General features: G+C 52.9%; 7 protein-coding genes across 7 annotated transcripts; 3 read left to right on the top strand and 4 right to left on the bottom strand.

Moving 5' to 3' along the window:
- Nucleotides 1–31: 31 nt before the first annotated feature.
- VE01_06950 (uncharacterized protein) lies at nucleotides 32–943 on the bottom strand. Its single transcript, XM_018276387.2, has 3 exons — nucleotides 512–943; nucleotides 207–445; nucleotides 32–154 (listed from the first exon to the last, which is right to left on the bottom strand). The coding sequence occupies exons 1-3, from the start codon at nucleotides 912–914 to the stop codon at nucleotides 110–112; spliced, it is 687 nt and encodes a 228-aa protein (XP_018127929.1). The 5' UTR covers nucleotides 915–943; the 3' UTR covers nucleotides 32–109.
- Nucleotides 944–1,906: 963 nt separating this feature from the next.
- Nucleotides 1,907–3,562, bottom strand: VE01_06949 (uncharacterized protein; the record flags this gene model as incomplete). Its single annotated transcript, XM_018276386.1, has 3 exons — nucleotides 1,907–2,880; nucleotides 2,929–2,965; nucleotides 3,020–3,562. 3 exons carry the CDS (start codon nucleotides 3,560–3,562, stop codon nucleotides 1,907–1,909), a joined length of 1,554 nt encoding a protein of 517 aa, XP_018127868.1.
- A 1,345-nt stretch (nucleotides 3,563–4,907) lies between these two features.
- VE01_06948 (uncharacterized protein) lies at nucleotides 4,908–7,011 on the top strand (the record flags this gene model as incomplete). The annotated part of the gene is made up of 3 exons (XM_018276385.2): nucleotides 4,908–5,371; nucleotides 5,433–6,194; nucleotides 6,247–7,011. Exons 1-3 carry the CDS (start codon nucleotides 5,087–5,089, stop codon nucleotides 7,009–7,011), a joined length of 1,812 nt encoding a protein of 603 aa, XP_018127867.1. The 5' UTR covers nucleotides 4,908–5,086.
- VE01_06947 (uncharacterized protein) lies at nucleotides 6,901–9,039 on the bottom strand. The gene has a single exon (XM_018276384.2). It carries the CDS (start codon nucleotides 8,316–8,318, stop codon nucleotides 7,086–7,088), a length of 1,233 nt encoding a protein of 410 aa, XP_018127846.1. The 5' UTR covers nucleotides 8,319–9,039; the 3' UTR covers nucleotides 6,901–7,085.
- A 200-nt stretch (nucleotides 9,040–9,239) lies between these two features.
- On the top strand, nucleotides 9,240–11,265 carry VE01_06946 (uncharacterized protein). Its single transcript, XM_018276383.2, has 3 exons — nucleotides 9,240–9,419; nucleotides 9,481–10,092; nucleotides 10,150–11,265. The coding sequence occupies exons 1-3, from the start codon at nucleotides 9,322–9,324 to the stop codon at nucleotides 11,138–11,140; spliced, it is 1,701 nt and encodes a 566-aa protein (XP_018127869.1). The 5' UTR covers nucleotides 9,240–9,321; the 3' UTR covers nucleotides 11,141–11,265.
- A 672-nt stretch (nucleotides 11,266–11,937) lies between these two features.
- VE01_06945 (uncharacterized protein) lies at nucleotides 11,938–14,247 on the bottom strand. The gene is made up of 4 exons (XM_059463845.1): nucleotides 13,561–14,247; nucleotides 13,354–13,502; nucleotides 12,299–13,293; nucleotides 11,938–12,245 (listed from the first exon to the last, which is right to left on the bottom strand). The coding sequence occupies exons 1-4, from the start codon at nucleotides 13,673–13,675 to the stop codon at nucleotides 12,182–12,184; spliced, it is 1,323 nt and encodes a 440-aa protein (XP_059319478.1). The 5' UTR covers nucleotides 13,676–14,247; the 3' UTR covers nucleotides 11,938–12,181.
- Nucleotides 14,248–15,463: 1,216 nt separating this feature from the next.
- RIM20 (pH-response regulator protein palA/rim20) lies at nucleotides 15,464–18,511 on the top strand. Its single transcript, XM_018276381.2, has 4 exons — nucleotides 15,464–15,553; nucleotides 15,623–15,860; nucleotides 15,935–17,862; nucleotides 17,918–18,511. The coding sequence occupies exons 1-4, from the start codon at nucleotides 15,546–15,548 to the stop codon at nucleotides 18,249–18,251; spliced, it is 2,508 nt and encodes an 835-aa protein (XP_018127870.1). The 5' UTR covers nucleotides 15,464–15,545; the 3' UTR covers nucleotides 18,252–18,511.

Here is an 18,511-nt window from a genome sequence, read left to right as displayed (position 1 = left end):
CATAAAACAGTCAGAAATGACGTAAGCTTGTGTACCATTGTTCAATTTATCTTCTAGTTTATTTATCCCGTGTATACATTTATTCTGTGTCTGTCTACTACTCCCTACCTTATCCCGACCACACGGCCGGTCCCGGCGGAGTATAACTTGTGGGCTACACGATTGTTAGTTCACCATCTGCTCAACCCAAAAGAACAGAAACTTACAACAGGGTAGTTGATATTGATGAGGATTCCTGCGTCTGACGCGGAATACGCTCCAGGGAATGCAACAAGTGGACCTGGCGTTCCACTTCCACCGCCAGTGACAGTGATCTGCGCACATGAGAGGTAGAATTGTGCAGCTCCAGAGCTTTGCGCAACGTGGAGGGCAATGTGCTCCACGCGGAGCAAGTAATCGCCGTCAGGTGTGGCAGCTGGAATGGTGAAGCCCACAGTTGAAGCCGCTATTCATGAGAACTGTTAGCAAAAACGACCAGCACAATCACTGGCAAAACAACTGGGCCACTTACAGTTTGAGGGCCAGACGAGCTGGGTACCAAGTCCCGATGGTCCATCCTCATATATCTTGAACCAAACGTCACCGCTTCCATCCCAGGTTGCAGCGGTTTGTCCGGATGGCACCTTCGCCAAGTATGCCAGAACCGGGCCAGGGTGGTAGATGTTGGGGCTTGCAGTGAAGCCAATCTCAGAGCCAGCGGCAACCGACAGAGTGCCGGCGGAATTTGTCGAACCGTCTACATTGCAGCGGATGTTGAGGGAGGATACGTCCTCGACGGGGTTGTATGTGTATGAACCAGTCCAGTCACGTACATACTCCCAATCGGCAGACGTCGTCCCTCCGGATATGAGAGCGGGAAAGGTATAATGCGCAGAAGCTGCACCAGCAAGCGCGAGAAGAACAACCGATTTCATGGTGGATTACTGGATATGGAATGAGAATGATGGGAGCTGAACATCATTTCGTAAAGAAGGAGATCTGCCTACTCTTATACAGCAATATGCCTGCTTGGCATAGGATCGGTGTCGGGAACACGGGAAGCAGATAGATGGAACATATGAGGATTTGCATTGATCTTCAATACAACTTCCTATGATCTGCTATATTGACTTCCTCTTAGATCTATCGATGGCGTCGGTGTCCTAGTGACGCATAGGGTGTAAGAATGCCGAGAAACACCACGCCTTCAATCGGCACTTCTCCAGGCTGACATACCCAATGGCAGCAGTTTCCAATATATAAACGTCAGCAGATGACCCAGAATCAGACTTTTGGTGCCCACTTACCTGGAGTTATCAATATACCTGAAATCCGGTTAAAGAAAATCAGGGCACGCCTGTTGCCTTTAGCCATATTGCCGTGTTGAATTGCGCCCACTCGAATTTTACACATAAACCCGGACCCAAAGCGCCAGGATTTATTTATGATGTCGCCTTTGGTTAGTAATAATGGTCGTGTTGGGAAGGAGTAAAAGAGCCGAAAAGTTTGTTTTGTGTCTTTCAGCCACAAAACTGCTGGTCCGATGCGAATCACTAGGATTGGAGACTTAATCGCATCGGAATGGGTACAATAACTGAAAAGGCTCCAAGAGGCGCTGGGAATTGTCCCAAAACACTTCTCGGCCAGTCCCCCGTGAGCCCCTTATGCACAAGGAAGCCTCACATAGCAATATCCAGGGCTGGGAGCTGTAAATTGAAAATAGTTGAACAGACAATTTCGTTACACATCTATTCGCCAGTATCCAAGAAGCTTTAACACCTGTTGAGTTGCTGTATTTATATGGGCGCCTCATGGTGGCGGAAATCGGATTCCTTGGAGGAGATGAATATACAACTCGTAATAGATCCTCGATATATATTTGTAATATCTAAATCCGACTCACTACTCATATACACGCACCTGTCCTTTATAGCTTCGACTTCGGCTTCTCACTCTTTAGCATCTGCTCTGCCACAATTCTGCGCTGGATTTTTCCAGTAGCTGTTTTCGGCATGACCTCCGTAAAATACACCTTCTTGGGTATCTTGAACTTCGCCAGCTTCTCGCTGACCCACCCCCTAAGTTCATCCTCCCCGAGCTTCTGTTCCGGCTTGAGAACAATCGCCACGCCAATGTCCTGGCCATACAGCTCGTCGGGGATGGCAAAGCTGACAGCTTCGCTCACGGCCGGGTGGCGAGCCAACACGTTGTCCAGCTCGATAGGGCTGATCTTCTCACCACCCTTGTTAATGAGCTCCTTAATGCGACCGGTAATAAATACATATCCATCCTTATCCAGCTTTCCTTGGTCACCGGTGCGGAAAAAGCCGTCTTTGGTGAAACTGCTCTCGTTTGCAGCAGGGTTGTTCAGGTAACCCTTTGTCACATTCTCGCCGCGGATGCAGATCTCGGCCTCGGCGCCCTGGGGAACCTCTTTGCCCGCCTGGTCGAGGATTCTGATCTCGACACCTTGGCCGATACCAACGCTGCCAGGTTGACGCTTTCCAGGTGGGAGAGGGCTGGATGTCATTTGATGAGCGGCCTCAGTCATGGCATAGGCCTCGAGGACAGGGGCGTTGTACTGCTCCTCAAGCTGGTGGAAGGTTGTTGGCGAGAGAGGCGACGAGCAAGAGCGAATGAATCGAATGTTGGGTTTGGTGGACGGAGGTGGGTTCCTGAGAAGGATCTGGTGAATGGTGGGCACAGCAGTGTACCAGTTGGCTCTGTGCGTTATGAAGTCCTCCCAGAAGGTAGTTGCGCTGAACTTGGCAGGGACAACGACAGATCCTCCGGAAAGAAGAGGGGCGAGGAACCCGGCGAGCAGGCCGTGGACGTGGAAAAGAGGCATGACGAGCATGGTTCGGTCAGCAGGGCTCAGCTCGTATGTTGCCTGAATGTTCTCTGTCAACTGTTAGCAATTGCGAATCTCCCGCTGGCGGATTTGCATACTCATCGTCCTTGTCAAATTCCTGTGTGTCAAGGGTACCTGCGTCAAGTTAGTTTGATGCACCGTCATGCTTTATGTTGAACAAATACATACAGCCTTTGGTCGCCCTGTCGTCCCGCTGGTGTGCAACACCAAAGCGACGTCGTCTGGCAGTGCCTTCTCGACATTTCGTCCGCCTTTGCCCTTCAGCTTCCCTTGGTCCTTCACATCCAACACAACCTCCCGTTTGTTCCCATCCCAATAGCACTCAGCAATCGCAGCCTGGTATTTTCTCGCCGCTCTCACGGCCGGACCATCCTTTGCGAACTCGCCCTTTGGCACCAGTGCCAGGGCGGACTTCAGGTCATCGATGTAGAACTCAAACTCCTCCTGCTTGTACGCAGAGTTGAGGGGGGCCGCTATGGCGCGCTGCCACGAAGAGGCGAGGAACGAAACAATAAATTCGATGGTATTCGGGAGGGCAATTGAGACCGCGGACTGAGGAGTAATCCCTAACTGGGCGAGCCTGGATTGGAACGACGAAACGAGACGAGTGAGCTCCCCATAGGATATCGTGAGGGGCGTAGGCCCTGGGATGATTACCGCTGTGGCATTATCGGATCGCGGGAAAGAGTTGGAGAGAGTTGTGCCAGACATTTTGTATATATACAGTTGCACCTTTATTTAAACAGCTTCAGGAGCACACGATGTCGTGGAATACCTGTACCTATCCGATCCGAATAAACCCCAGGAGCGGGCACTTATCGCCGAGACTAAGACGCCATAATTGTGGAGCCGAGGCGAAACCCCAAGGTTCCGGTTTTATGATGATCAAGTGAGACATCTCGAGTACGATGGCATGGAGTGTAATTAATTTTTATTTGAATATACACAGTATTCTACAGTATATGGCGAGAGGGAAACTCAAACCACTGTCCATTAATAGCTGTAGGCCCATGCTTGTCGGGATCCTTATCCAGCTACGGACAATAATCTGATCAGCCTAACATATAAACAAATGCCCGATCTCTATAATAGTTTACACTTCCTCATGTGAGGTGCTCATATATCTGCCTTAGAATCCCCATTATTCACCCATCTCAACCTAGTACTATCACCCTGTGCCATATATCGTATATGTTGTATATGTTGTAACGGACCACGCTAGAACGAGTATATGCTGTACAGCCGGCTTGCGTTCTAAGCGCCTAAGAGATGTGCTCTAGAACCATAGTGTTTCTTTATTAACGACTAAACTGCAAAGTGTCAGATATCGGATTAGTCGACATTGAGGTCAGGTACTCATACTGTAACTAAGCATCACGTCCTTGTCTGCCCCTTCTTTCCCGTTGATCGAGCATCTGGCGTTCGTTTCTGGCCCGTGGAATCTGGTTAGAGAGAGGCTTGTCTACCCCCACAAGCACATTGCAAGTCTGGGTGTGGAGTAGTATGTGTGTATCCGTTTCTTGAAGTTTATCCATTCATAGGAATCGATGTCGCACTCTCATGACACTTCGAAGAGGTAGCCCAAGCCGCTCATTGATATAACTCCCTCTTCCGGTGGTATCATATAGATTTTCGTGATTGCATACAGTCCGAGTAGAACGAGTGGTTCGAGAGCCGTGAGCGCGTAGCTGAAGTTCACCAATGTGGTTATGAAGATAAGGAGGTTGAGAATGAGGGATCCGAAGTTGCTGAGTGCCATGATCGCAAGACGGACGCTGAAGCGCAGGAAATGTATTAATAAGACTCCGTAGCTGGTCTCCCTGGTTTTGGTGATAATTGAGCTCCTGACGACTCCAAAGGCAGCCCAGATGCAGGTTCCGGATCTTCCAGGTGGAATTGAAATGAGTTCAATTGCTACGCCGCCCAGAAACCCTGTGGGTTATTGACCCACTTATTTCGTGTAGATCCAACGTTAGGCCATAAATGACAGCGGTGTCCGACGGCAAATAAACCGATCACCCACAACTCTCTCCCAGAACCTCAAAAGGTTGAAGAACTTCATTATGTATGCGAATAACATTATACTCTATGACCTGGTAATCCCGTCTCACCTGGTCTTGCACTGTGCATATTGTCTCTTGCTTTTCATGTCTGTCCTGCTATAAACTTCCCTCACCCCTCTTGTCAGTGATAGAGAGTTCCTTGGTCGAGGTGTCACAATGAGGGGCCGTCGATATGCCCGACGTTTCTTTAAAACTTGAGGCTCTGAAGCTATCATGCCCAGAAGAAAGAATAAAGCTTCTCGTGACGTCGTCAGCCGCATTCCGGCCTCAAGATGACCGTTTTCGGCGGGTGCGTTCTGATGAGCTCCTACATATGATGGAGAGTGGGAAGGTCTGTATCAGCCGAGGACCAGGCTGCGACCTTGGATTCGGGTTTTCATTCAAGAACTTGCAATCAAATGGGCTTGCTGAGAAAGCTCTGGTCGAACAGCTTCGCCGATTTGTTCTTGGAGCACCCGTGAGTTCAGCGTGCATCGTGACTCTCATATTTGTTTCCGTTTCACTGAAGTCCAGCATAGTGGTGGGAACAACTCCCAGTTTCTCCTTCTCTCAATTTTTCTTCTCCCATATGCCCTGATGTGGGACCAACGTTTTCTATCAAGTTACATGACACTTTACCAAGTCTACATTCAAATGGGCATCCGAATCCAGAAGAATCCCCAATCGCCGATCTACATGTCCCGGAATACGTTCCAGACATCAGGCTTATGGGAATCAAGCTCTTCTTTACCTTTGAGCCTACATGCGATACTCCACTGCCAATACTAACAAAAGAAACTGCAACAGAAGATGACATGCTTTTCGAAGATGGCTGCGAGAGTGATCCAGACCTGTTTGAAGATATCATGGACTTGGAAGCATTTGATTCTTCGACGCCTCGCCACGAAGCCCCATTTGATGCCAGCTCCGTATTGGAAGGCAAGTCATGGGAGGATCACGGTTTTGTCGAAGACCAATACTATGCTGATGGATACGATAATACATTGCTATACCGAACTGATCACAGCAGCGTCCATCTACCGACTCCCGAAGCATCTATGACTTTCAATAACCAACAGGACACAAGCATGCTTGATTCCACAGATGATTCCTCAAATAACCTCATTACCGAATCCTCGTTAAATTTAGCAACGGCAAAGCAATTAACGGATGTGGCACTCAGGACTTTGCTTGGTGGGCGACAGACGAAATTTACGCCAAACATCAAGGTCCGCAAGCCACGTCCGAAGCGCCCTCTATCAAGCATTATGCCTCTAATATGGAGTCCAGGCTTCAAAAATGTATGTCTGCCTGTATCCAACCGAATTGATGAAACTGACATATCCATCGCAGGCCATTTACGAACGCTCTGCCTTCATAAACACCATCTCAAGCACCCTCTCCTCCCTCTCCAAAACCAGTCAACTCCCAAGCCTCCAAAAGAAACTTTCCACCATCCACGAAAACTCCCCAGCCCGGTTTGCCCAAACGCACCCTCCCCGACTGAACCAAACACTCCAAGCCCACGTGTTCCGAATGATGCAGACCACCCTCTACGAACCGATCGCAAGCCGCCGTCTTCGACCCAGTGTTATTGAGGAAAGTGGGGAAGAGGAAACGAGAAGCGGGCCTGCTAGTCGGGATCGTGAGGATAGTGGACCGGCTCGGGTGGACATCGAGAATGCGTCGGAGGAGGTGGTGGATGCGGATGAAGGATTTGAGGATTTGTTTGGAGAGGAGTTGTTGTCGGATGGAGAGATGGATATGCTCTTCGATCTTGAGATTCTGCGGAATCGGGGAGAGGGGGGGAGTTGTAGTATGCTTTTTGGGAGTGGAGGAGGGGACTCAAGTATGCTGATGAAGGGCGAAGAAGTGCATGAAGACGGTACCAGAGATGCTGGAGAAGAGGACAGCATATTTTCAACTGGGGATTTCGAACGGAGAGATGGAGACGAGCATATCTTATACGAGCGCGAATCTTGGGAGTCAAGCATTGTGGAGGAAGAGCTGGAAGAAGATGCAGAGATGATAATGGACACCGAACCAGACACAGTCCATGGCTATAGCTCAATGTATTTAGACGATCCGTATATAAATAATGAAGCAATCCTCATTTGACAACCCGCACCCCCATTCATCACTTCATCAATATCCCTCCCTAGCGGCAACAATTATCCCTTGTCACCTCCCAATTACGCCTCGCAAAACGACATGTGAATATCAAGCCCCTCGCCCCCATTCGCCACCAGCTTAAGATCGGTATCATATCCAACGAAAAACGCATAGCCCTCCTTCAACTCCAAATCCACGTCCTTGGCATGTAGCTTCCCCTCCCCCTTCGTCACAACCACAATGCCCGGGCCCTGCAAGCCCGCAATATGCTCCTCCTCCCCGCTCTTCAACTCCGTAACCAGCATATCAAACTCGCTACCCTCCGGCGCATATACCCTCGTATGCCCCTTCAGTCCCTTCGTGCTCACCTTCGGCTTCATCACCATCGACTGCGGGTCCTTGTAGTCGAACGTCAGCGCCGAGGTGAAGAGGTTGATCGATTCCGGGTTTGCGCTTGGGCAGACACCGCAGTTTATCACGTTGTCCGAGGGCGCCATGCACTCGATGATGTCGCCGGAGAGGAAGGCATGGATGCCGTCCGCGGGGATGTAGAGCGCCTCGCCCTTCTTGAGGGTGAGGAAGTTCATGGTAAGGAGCGAGACGAGGCAGCCGGGGTCGGTGGCGCCGTCCTGGTTGGCGATGCGGGGGAGGAGCATCAGGATGTAGCTCTGGTCGCCGTATTCGGAGCGCGGGGCATCGCGGAGCGCGGAGTATACTTCGGCGACTTCTTCCTCCGAGAGCGAGAGCAGCTTGTGGACGATGTTTTTGACGAGGGTTGAGCTGGTGAAGGGTGTTTTCGGCTGGGTGGTGAATCGGTCCCTGAGAAAGGGTATGTCGGTGAAGAGAGCTTCGATATCATCAACATGCTTGAAGCCAACGAAGGCCTCGAAGTCGGTCAGAGCTACTGTAAGCTCGGGTTTGTGATTTGGGTCTCCGAATTTCGAAGGGTTGTGCTTGTGGAGCTTGGTCGCGAGCTCCTTGTCCGGGTGTATTTGGAGGGGGAGTTCGTTCGAAATTGAGATGACCTTTGGTAGGAATGGCAGGTCCGAACCGTACTTCTCAATGACAGCCGGCCCGAGCAGCTTCTCTTTGTTGCCGTCGATCCATTCTTGGAGCTTCTGTCCAGTTGACAGGATGTGTGATGCATTGTTTGGATTTGTGCCTATCCACATCTCCGAGTAATCTTTGCCCGACTCTACCTTGAACTCCTTGCCCGGTGTGGCATCCGCATACCGGGCGGCTAGGGACGACTGTCCCTTCTTCCCCCACGCGTGATTATTGACATGACTCTCCAGTTGAATCACAGACGCCATGATGGAAGGCGTAGGGCAAGAGGGATAGAGTATTGTGAAGGGAGGAATAAAAATAAGTAAAAGAATTGGAGACTCAAGTTAGAAAGAAACAGATCATCTCGCGGAGGTACTGAATATAGTAATGACGTAAAAAGATGGACTGGACATTTATGAGTGACGTTGGTTGGCCGACTCCCCGCGAAAAGTGGCGTTTAGGACAAGGCTGAAGAGGAAAGGTGGAAACAGAGCGGGTTTAGTCCCCCTTGTGTTTTGCCAACATCGCCAATAAGGAAATAGATGAAGCTTGGAAACGACGAAGTTAGGTTTTCTTCGTAGAACTTACTCGTACCGGTATGTCTGGGCATGGCCAACTATCGTGAAGTCCTTGTTGCCCCAAGCCAAACCATTGTTTTGGATAAAAGGATAGTTAGAAAGGAAGCTATCCTTTCGTCCGTCTGAGATTCAAATTGCCCGGGGTTTGGATCTGGAAGACAAGGTGTCTTGAGGCCAAGGTTTTGACTCGACCCGGCCTACCATCGTATATTTGCACACGGCTGGGTGCAGTAGAGACCGCTGGTACTCGTTCACCAGCCAGTTTGGCGGCATATCTAGCCTTTGATATTGGAGTTTTAGGCGTAATTTGCGTGCAAATATCCGTATTATGCATAGCTAATGTTCTGTGAACGTTCAGATAGAGATAGAGTTTGAGTAAAGTGGTGCGATGAAATGTTTTGTAGTGGGTTTTATGCTCCATCGCCTTTTTTTTACTCTCTTCGTACTTCGTACTCCCTGAACCGAAGCCATCCCAATCTGGCCAAGAATCGCAACCTTACTCCTCAGGTTACGTCGGCCGGAGTAACCCAAGTGTGCTGTTGCGACGTTCCCCACTCCCTTTCACAAGCCACAAGCCGAGCTCCGACGTAAAGTGGAGGTCGGTCGCTGTATCGCCGCCCCAGCATCTCTCGAACGTCGCACCCTCCATCAACGAACTGTGAAGTGAAGCTTCAATTGTTCAAATATCACCATGCCGGGGACTTCGAGGATGCCTATCAGCTTGCGCAACACTATTGCGGCGAGGGCCGGCGGCTCGGGTACCCAGCTGCTCTCGCTGAACATCGACCTGTAAGTGCCTCGGTGATAACTCGCGTGGAGCTACGATTCCGATACTAACGCTTTAGTTTAGGCTGCGCAATATCATTTTCTTCCTATTCCTGTGGAGGTGGACGAAGAAGGCATACTTGAAGCTCAAGGGTAGGGGGTTCGCTGGTTCGACTATCGATGGCTACGTTTCGGTCCGACGGACACTCTATGGGCTCTTCCTGAGGGCGCCGGGTGTGCGCACTCAGGTGCAGAAACAGGTCAATGAGGCAATCACAAAGCTGCAGGCGAAGCTTATACAATCTGGACCTGGCATAACGAGACACCTAACCCTTCCAAAGGAGGGCTGGACCGACGAAACAGTGCAGAAGGAGCTGGAGACCCTCGCGAATATGGATCATACCAAGTGGGAAGACGGATACGTGTCTGGTGCTGTGTACCACGGTGGTGACGACCTGATCAAGCTGCAGACGGAGGCCTTTGGAAAGTTCACCGTCGCCAACCCCATCCACCCGGATGTGTTCCCTGGCGTCCGAAAGATGGAGGCCGAGATCGTCGCAATGGTCCTCGGGATCTTCAATGCGCCGCCCGGAGCCGCAGGTGCCACCACAAGCGGAGGCACCGAGTCGATCCTTATGGCCTGCCTCAGCGCCAGACAAAAAGCCTACGTTGAGCGTGGTGTCACTGAACCCGAGATGTAAGCCACCCACTCACCCGCCCTCCATCCAAACACACATACTAACGTCCCTCACAGGATCCTCCCAGACACTGGCCACACCGCGTTCCACAAAGCCGGCCACTACTTCGGAATCAAGGTCCACCTCGTCGCCTGCCCCGCGCCATCCTACCAAGTCTCCATCCCCGCCGTCTCGCGCCTCATAAATGGCAACACGATCCTCCTCGTCGGCTCCGCCCCCAACTTCCCCCACGGCATCATCGACGACATCTCCGCGCTCTCCAAGCTCGCCGTCGCCCGCCGCATCCCCCTCCACGTCGACTGCTGCCTCGGCTCCTTCCTCGTCCCCTTCCTCGGCGCTGCCGGCTTCCCCGCACCGCTCTTCGACTTCCGCCTCCGCGGCGTCACTTCCATCTCCTGCGACACACACAAGTACGGCTTCGCGCCAAAGGGAAACAGCACCATCCTCTACCGCTCCGCGAAGCTGCGCACATACCAGTACTTCATCGCGCCAGACTGGTCGGGCGGCGTCTACGCCTCCCCTAACATGGCGGGATCCCGCCCCGGTGCCTTGATTGCCGGGTGCTGGGCTAGTCTGATGCGTGTCGGTGAGGCGGGTTACATCGCTTCGGCACACGAGATTGTTGGCGCCGCGCGTTCCATCGCTGAGGCTGTCCGCACCAACCCCTCCCTCTCCACAGACCTCCAAATCGTAGGCGAGCCCCTCGTCAGCGTCGTCGCAGTGCGCAGTTCCACCCTCGACATCTACGACATCGCCGACGGCATGTCCGGGAAGGGGTGGCACCTGAACGCCCTCCAAAACCCGCCCGCCGTGCACATGGCCGTCACGCTACCCGTCGCAAAGGTGTGGCAGAAGTTTATTACCGACCTCGAGGCGGTGGTGGAGGCGGAGCGCGAGAAGGAGCGCGAGAGGGGGGTGAATGGACGGAAGAAGGGGGAGGCGAGGGGGGATAGTGCGGCGCTTTATGGGGTTGCGGGGAGCTTGCCGAATAAGAGTGTTGTGGTGGAGTTGGCGGGGGGTTTTTTGGATACGCTTTATAAGGCGTAGATGTGAGGAAGAGGAGGGGTGTATATACGTATGTGGGGAGGGAGGCGTTGTAAGGTATTACTATAGTGTAGGCGTGCCCGATGGGCGAGAGATACACAAGGAAATATTCATTCATTTATTAGTTCAGTCTCTATCCATCCCCCGTTTACGCACGTCACAAATCACAACGCGTGCATTTCTCAAATCCAAATATTTAAACAATCATGATCTTTATTTCTCTACCCTCCAACAAATCTTCCAAACAGGGGCGAATACCCCACCCATCTCTACCACCTCCTCTGGTCTCGCCTTCCAGGAAACCAATGCTATGCAAAAAGAAAACCACGGCGCAGGCGTACGAGATCCCACGTATATGTTACAACCAACCCCCCCGACCTGCCTTGACGCGCCATACACCCACCGTGCCCTCGTGAGCAATGAAATAGCCGCTCAAAGAAATGTCCCTCCTCCTTATCATGCCCCCCTCGTGGCAAAATGTATATTCTATCCCTTCCCATTCCACCTATGATGCATGCACCACCAATCCCCCATCGCTAGTAAAACCGCTTCGAAATAGAAGGTTTTGTATTTTTTTCGTCTCCATTTGAAGATTTCTTCATTTATGTGCAAACACACGCACACACCCCCCTCGCCATTTTCACCCTCACCAGTAGATTTATTGTTCTCAGGGGGGAGAGGAACGGACGCGTCGGCTCATTCCAGCACGACCGCATCACGACACCAACTCCAGCAGCGGCAGCAGGACAAGAAGGGGACTACAGAAACAAGCACAAGCCGCCAGTATCCCCCCCCACTTCCCCGCCAGCAGCGCTCTCACACCTCCCCCCCCCGTCCAAAAAAACCACTCCGCCCCGCCGAGGACTCGCCCTCGTTCACCATGCTCTCCGCGTCGCCGACCTGCTTGCGCGTCGTCACTTCGCGTCGGGCACGGGGGTTCTTGAGGTGCATCTGCTTGTAGCGCATGTCTAGGGTCAGGTTGCCCGAGCTGCTGTGGTGGCGGGAGCGGGAGGGACCGCCGGTCTCGAGGGGGGGGGTTGGTTGTCACTGGAGGGGTTCGGAGGAGGAGGATAGGCGGTTGAGATGGAGGTAGACGTCTGTGCCGTAACTAGGAGTTTGTTAGTGCGGTTTTGGGATGGGTGGAAAGGAGGAAGAACTTACCCCTCCATACTGATCAACTTAAGATCCCCTCCGAAATACCTCGCGTACAATCTCGATATCGGTAATCCGTATCCGAAACCGGCCATTGGCGCCTTGAAATCGCTCTTGTCAAAGTCTGGGTCTAGACTTGGCGTTGAGTCGACGGTGGTGTACATGTATGTCCACACGAGCGGGATAGCACTACGTGGGATGCCACCGCCCTCGTCGGAGATCTTGATAGTAATGTCCTCTTTCCCCTCAGCAACCACCACCTTCGTGATGGGGAACTCCTCCTTATCCTGCCCGTGCGTCTCGACGACCGCGCGAAGCGAGTTCTTCAGCGTCTCGAAGAGCATATGCGACAAGTGCCCCGGGACGTACATGAAGTTCAAGTCCGGCGGGCACACGAGCTGAACCTTGGGCGCGTCAAAGAGGCCGTAGAAGTCCTCGCACACGAAGCGCGCATTCTCAATGGCCTCTTGGGCTAGGTCGCGCACATTGGTCTTAGTGCAGATTATGCCCACGTAGTTGGGGTCCTTGTTGTGGTTCTGGTCCGTCAACGCTATGTGCTGACCGATCAGCATACGGATTCCGATGCGCGACATGTAAAATCGGTCCAAGAATGCTTGGATGTTATGGTCGATCTGCATGCGTTGCCGCTTGCGTTTGTACTCGAGGATGCCCTGGGCGACGGTTGTGACGACGCCATCGTGCCGCCTCTTGATCGTGTTGAGCGTCTCGGCGAAGCGCTTGTTGTAGTCGAATAGCTCAGGTGGCCAGTCGCCTGTATCTTCTACTGTCGCGAAATAGCGGCGCGAGAAGCCCTTCTTGCCCTCCCCGTTGCCATTACCGTTTTCGTTGGGCCAGTAGGCCGACGTGTACTTTCCCTTGGGCACACTAGGATTGTACGTCGTTTCCGAGATGATTTTAGAGTGCTTGGCATTGAACTTGTTCGGCCTCATGAGGCGCTCCTTGACCTCTTTCGAGAGTTCCGGCCTGGGAAGTGCTGTGATTTCCTGTCGTGCCGTCAGTATATGACTCAACCTACAACCCCCCCAAATAGTAACCTTTCATACCTCAAATGACTGCGCATACCAATCCTTCACCCTCTGTATCGAGGTCATCTCATTTAACCCATCTGGTAAGTCGGACAGCTCCTGCACCCTATGCGCAAGCCGTATGGGTAGCTCTTCCGAGAGGAATTGTGACGCGCGGAAGAGGGTTCCTGGGGATTCAGCGTTAGTAAGGCGCGTTTGGCTTTGGCTTCAGGTGGTGGAACATACCGACAGAAGGCCTCTCCCCAAACTGTACCATCTGGCGCAAGCTTACGCCGGTGGCAGGGAAGGCTGAGTAGTGCTTGATGGTCTCCATCAAGCGGTCCGACTTCTTCCACGACATATTCGCTGCTGGTTTTAGGGCCCTCGGGCCACTGCGCAATGAGTTTTGTTCAGCTGGACGTCTCCGTGATGACTGTCGCGCGCGTCGTGACTTGTATTTACACGTAAATGTAGTTGAGTATGTTGCGAGGCTGCTGGGGGCGAGATGTGAGGGCGAATGGAGGGCAAAAGGCTGGCGAGTGCCGAGGCTAATTGAGGGCCGGTAGTTTATCGTAGCCAATTAAGCTCCAGAGAAAGGAATTGGCGAGCGGATCTTTGGAGTCACGAGGGGAACAGTCGTAAGTCCAAAGCAACAATGTAAAGGAGCGGCGGAGAGAAGTGAGGATTGAGAATATAGAAGCGGTGCACGAAGTCAAGACAGGTGAGTCGTGTGCCTTTTTTCTCGTTCCCGGCGGGATGGGTTGGAGTCACCTTAGGTAAGTAGTCTCGTAATATGTGGTAGCGGCGGGCGGTTGTTGATTTACCGAGTGACCTTGTCAGAGGCGGGGCGAAAAGTGGTAAACAGTGGAAGAGAAGAGCTTCGTTACAGGCCGCTACAGGTGTCTCCCAGTGTCGCTACTCCGTTATAGGTAGTCCCGAGGATGGATTGCGGAGGAAGTGGATATGAGGCAGCGAAAAGTATCCGGAGCAGAATGGGGGGAGAATGAGGAGAAAGGCGCAGAAGTCGGGGAAGAGGGACGAGGGACGAGAAGGGTCGAGAGAGGTCGAGAGGCGCCAAGGGACCTTTCCCCAGACTGTTTATGGCCTTATTCCGTATGATTGACTGGGAGGGGTTTAGTTTGATGCTGGTGGTGATACTGGTGCTGCACTATAGTAGAGAATATCATATTAGTAGGGATTGTATGGTATGATGGCATGGAGGGCTTGCCATACTTACCTGTCTTGGGTAGTACTGCAACGGCTGCCGTTGGCTATGCGGCGATCCTGTCGATGGGTGTATGGATGTCGCTGGCTTGTTTCCTCCATTACCCGGCCAGTCAGAGTCAGGGTGTTCACGGTCCGGTGCAGTGGAGGACAAAGTATCGAAGAGTTTCACAGTGACGGTGATAGAGGGGGAGGTGTATGGAACAGTATGGAGTAGTATGGGGCAGTGAGGACACGACTGAGACCGCGTTGTATGGGGTATTTCGTGGGGTATTGAAAGACAAGAGAGGGATATACAGCTCCAGATAGATGGATATATGGATGATAGATGATAGATGATGGGTTGATGGACAGATGGATATATGTATGAGGCTCAACTATGAAGAAAGAAGGAGAGGGATACGATGATTATAGAGGCTCTGCTGTCAGCTATCCTCCTTATCTCTAATCAATTAATTATCTCTTTTAACGTTAGAATTGATTATCTGCCTGTCTATTGATGACGACAGTTTTGTATCCCAGACATACCCAAACTCCTCATCGTGTAACTTTACACAGTCTGGTTGGAAGAAGAGTACTTGTGTACCTATGGCTGATGTACTTATTTCTCGCTTAGCTTCCCATCCCCATGCCCCTCATCGTCAGCATGTGATTTCTCGATTTCTCGATTTCTCGATTTTCTCGATTTAAGCATCCCCAAGCTCCCTTGGCCCCCATGATAATTGATGCCTCAGGCTCATATTATTACTAACAGTACGTACATACCTATCCAGTATCCTATTTGATGCTGCTGCCTCAGGCCCAAATTATATACAATAGTACGTACCTATTTGACGTTGCAGCCTCAGGCAACAATGACTTCATCGCTGACCCTGACACTAAGACATCCATCCCACTTCGCTCCGTTCACTGTACCTCACTGACCCAAACAGAGAAAGTGCCTAGCTGAAGGCTTCAATATTCTATAGCTCCCACCATTCCACCACGAAGACACTTCAGCTTTCAATATGGCTTCGTAAGTAGCCCTTCCTCTTCCACAACCCCCCCCTATGTTTTCATAAAACACAAGCTAATAAACCCCAAGCAACATCCTCTTCCTCCCCTTCCGCAAAGCCCACAGCCTCGTCCTATCCGATGCCATCAGGCAATATATCTCTGGCAAATATGACCAACATCCGGACATGTTCAAGCAGGACCTCGAGGTCATTGACAGTCTGCGCCGGGAAGCAATCAACGTCCGCGAACCCCATATTAGCGGTCTCAAGAAGATTGCTGCCTATGCCGCTCAGCTCGTGTGGATGGGCGGGAAGTTCCCTATAGATGTGAGTATTTTTTTGAGCGGGATAATTTATTTTATGGCTGGAATAATATATACTGATACTCTACTTCAATACAGATTGGCGCCGACTTCACATGGTTCCCCGCGCTAGGATATAACACGAAGCGCCCGATATCCCAGGACAACCTCAAGTTCGAGCTATGCAACGTCCTCTTCAACCTCGCGGCGCTCTACTCCCAACTTGCCGTCTCTGTCAACTTCAGCTCGCCCGATGGGTTGAAGTCTGCCGCGAACTACTTCTGCCTCGCCGCCGGGGTCATCTCACACATCAAGGACAAGGTTGTGCCAGAGCTGCGCACGGCGCCAGTCGAGGATATGGATATCGTGACACTGGAATCTTTACAGGAATTACTCCTCGCCCAGGGACAAGAGTGCTTCTGGCAGAAGGCCGTTATGGACGGGTATAAAGACTCGTCGATTGCGAAGCTTGCTGCGCGGGTCTCGGATCTATATAGCACGGCCGGAGACTGGGCAGTGCAGAGTGAGGCCATAAGCTCCGAGTGGATCCACCACATGGCCGCAAAGCACCACCACTTCGCCGCCGCGGCTCAGTACAGGCAGGCGTGCGATTGTCTCGAGAAGCGCAAGTACGGTGAGGAGGTGGCGCGGCTGCGGGACAGCATGCTCTGCGTCAACGACGCGCTGAAGGAGGCTCGCTACGTCAACAAGACTGTGCTGAGCGACCTGAACGGCCTCAAGAACAAGGTCTCCGAAGATCTCAAGCGCGCAGAGAAGGATAATGATATCATCTATCTCAACCCCGTACCGCCAAAATCCGAGCTCAAGACCCTCGAGCGCGCTGGCATGGTAGTAGCCCGTGTGCCCCCAGATGTCGCATCCCCTCTCGACCACCTCGGCGACAACGCCATGTTCGGCCCACCGCTATTCTCCAAACTCGTCCCCTTCGCCGTCCACCTCGCCGCCAGCATCTACGAAGAGCGCCGCGACCGTCTAGTCAGCACGCAACTCACCGGCCCCCTCTCCTCCCTAACCGCCTCAATCCACAGCACCCTCTCCGCCCTCTCCCTCCCCGGCTCCCTCCAAGCCCTTGAGAAGCCCCTCGGCATCCCCCCCGCCCTCCTCTCCCACGCCGAAGAACTCCGCCAATCCGATGCCATAGCCCGCCTTGACCGCTCCTTCGCCGACACCGCCAAGCTCAAGGCAACAGATACCGCTACCTTCGCCTCCGGCCGCGACGCCCTCCTCGCCGAGGAAGCCGAAGACGCCGCTCTCCGCGCTCGCTTCGGTACTCTCCGCTGGACCCGTCCTCCGTCCCGCGAAGCAGCGCCCAAACTCCACGCTCAGATCGCGGAAATCGAAAGCTACCTTGCCAGCGCCGCTGCGAGCGATGATCTCGTTCGCAACACTTACCGCAACCTCGCCCCTCTCCTCCGCATCCTCGCTGGCCCCGATCGCGGGCTCGCGGACTTCGTACCGGCGTCGCGCCGCGCTGTTATTCCGCCGAAACTCGAGGCTGAGGCGTCGGCGCTGCGTACTTGCCTCAATGATATTTCGCGCCTCGAGAGCAGGCGGCGGCGCAAGATTGAGGCGCTTCGCGAGGCAGCGAGGGGGGATGATGTGCATCCCGCCCTTTTGGCTGAGGCGGCGAGACTAGAGCGCGAGAGGCCCGATGTCACTATCGTAACAGCGCATTTCGAGGCCTTCTTCGATGCTAGGCTCGGGAGCAGATATGACTCCGAGATTGCGGCTGTTGCAGCCGAGGCGGAGGAGCAGGCTACTTTACTCCGTGCTGTTGAGCGCGCTAATGCGGATTTCGTGCGTGCGCGTCGTGGGGAGGGGGGTGGGGAGAGGGAGAAGGCGTTACAACAACTAGAGGGGGCGTGGGTGGGGTATAAAGACGTAGTTGCGAAGTTGGAGATGGGGAGGACGTTTTATAATGATCTCAGCCGGATTGTGGGCAGGTTCCGCGAGGAGGCGAGGGAGTTTGGGTATAGCCGACGGGCGGAGGCTGCGGGACTTGAGTCGTGAGTTTTTCTGTGTCCCTTTTGTTTTGAAGGGCTATGGCTAACGGGTTTCTAGGGATCTATCACTCCCACCTCTCTCTTCTTTATCGTTGCAGAACCAAGCACAGCAACAACAACAGCAACAACCCGCCTCACACGCCCCGTCACGAGCCCAGCAAGCAGAACCAATGCCCGCCCCCATCGCGACGCGCAACCCCGCGCCGCTACCACAACCCCAGCAGCAACAACAGCAGCAGCCTCCGCTCCCAGCAGGGCCTGTGGCAGGAATGTGGAACCCGGAGATGGGGATTCGTTTTGGCGGGTCGCCGGCCCCGCAGGGGGATGGGAAGAGACAGCAGCAGCCACAGGCTGGGGTGTGGGATCCGAGTGCGGGGTTGAGGTTTGGCTAGACTGCGGGAGGTAGCATAGGTTTAACAGATGGATTTTTTTGGGAGTTGGGTGTAGCGTTGCGGTTTTGGCGTATGGTTGTGCTTTTGTTGTGGGTTTTTGGGTGGAGTAGGAGAGTGGGAGGTGGGAGGAGAGCGTATATATCCCGATATCCTGATATACAGTATACATAACGTATTTCCCGTACGAGTGGCCCACCCGAACGAGTGGCCCACCAAAACACCAAAACGCGTCAATGTGACTATAGTCAACAATGCCACGA

This window comes from Pseudogymnoascus verrucosus, assembly GCF_001662655.1.
Source record: "Pseudogymnoascus verrucosus strain UAMH 10579 unplaced genomic scaffold scaffold_41, whole genome shotgun sequence".
Lineage (NCBI taxonomy): Eukaryota > Fungi > Ascomycota > Leotiomycetes > Thelebolales > Thelebolaceae > Pseudogymnoascus > Pseudogymnoascus verrucosus.
The sequence above is the reverse complement of the archived record's forward strand: the minus strand, read 5'-3'. Positions and strand labels throughout refer to the sequence as shown.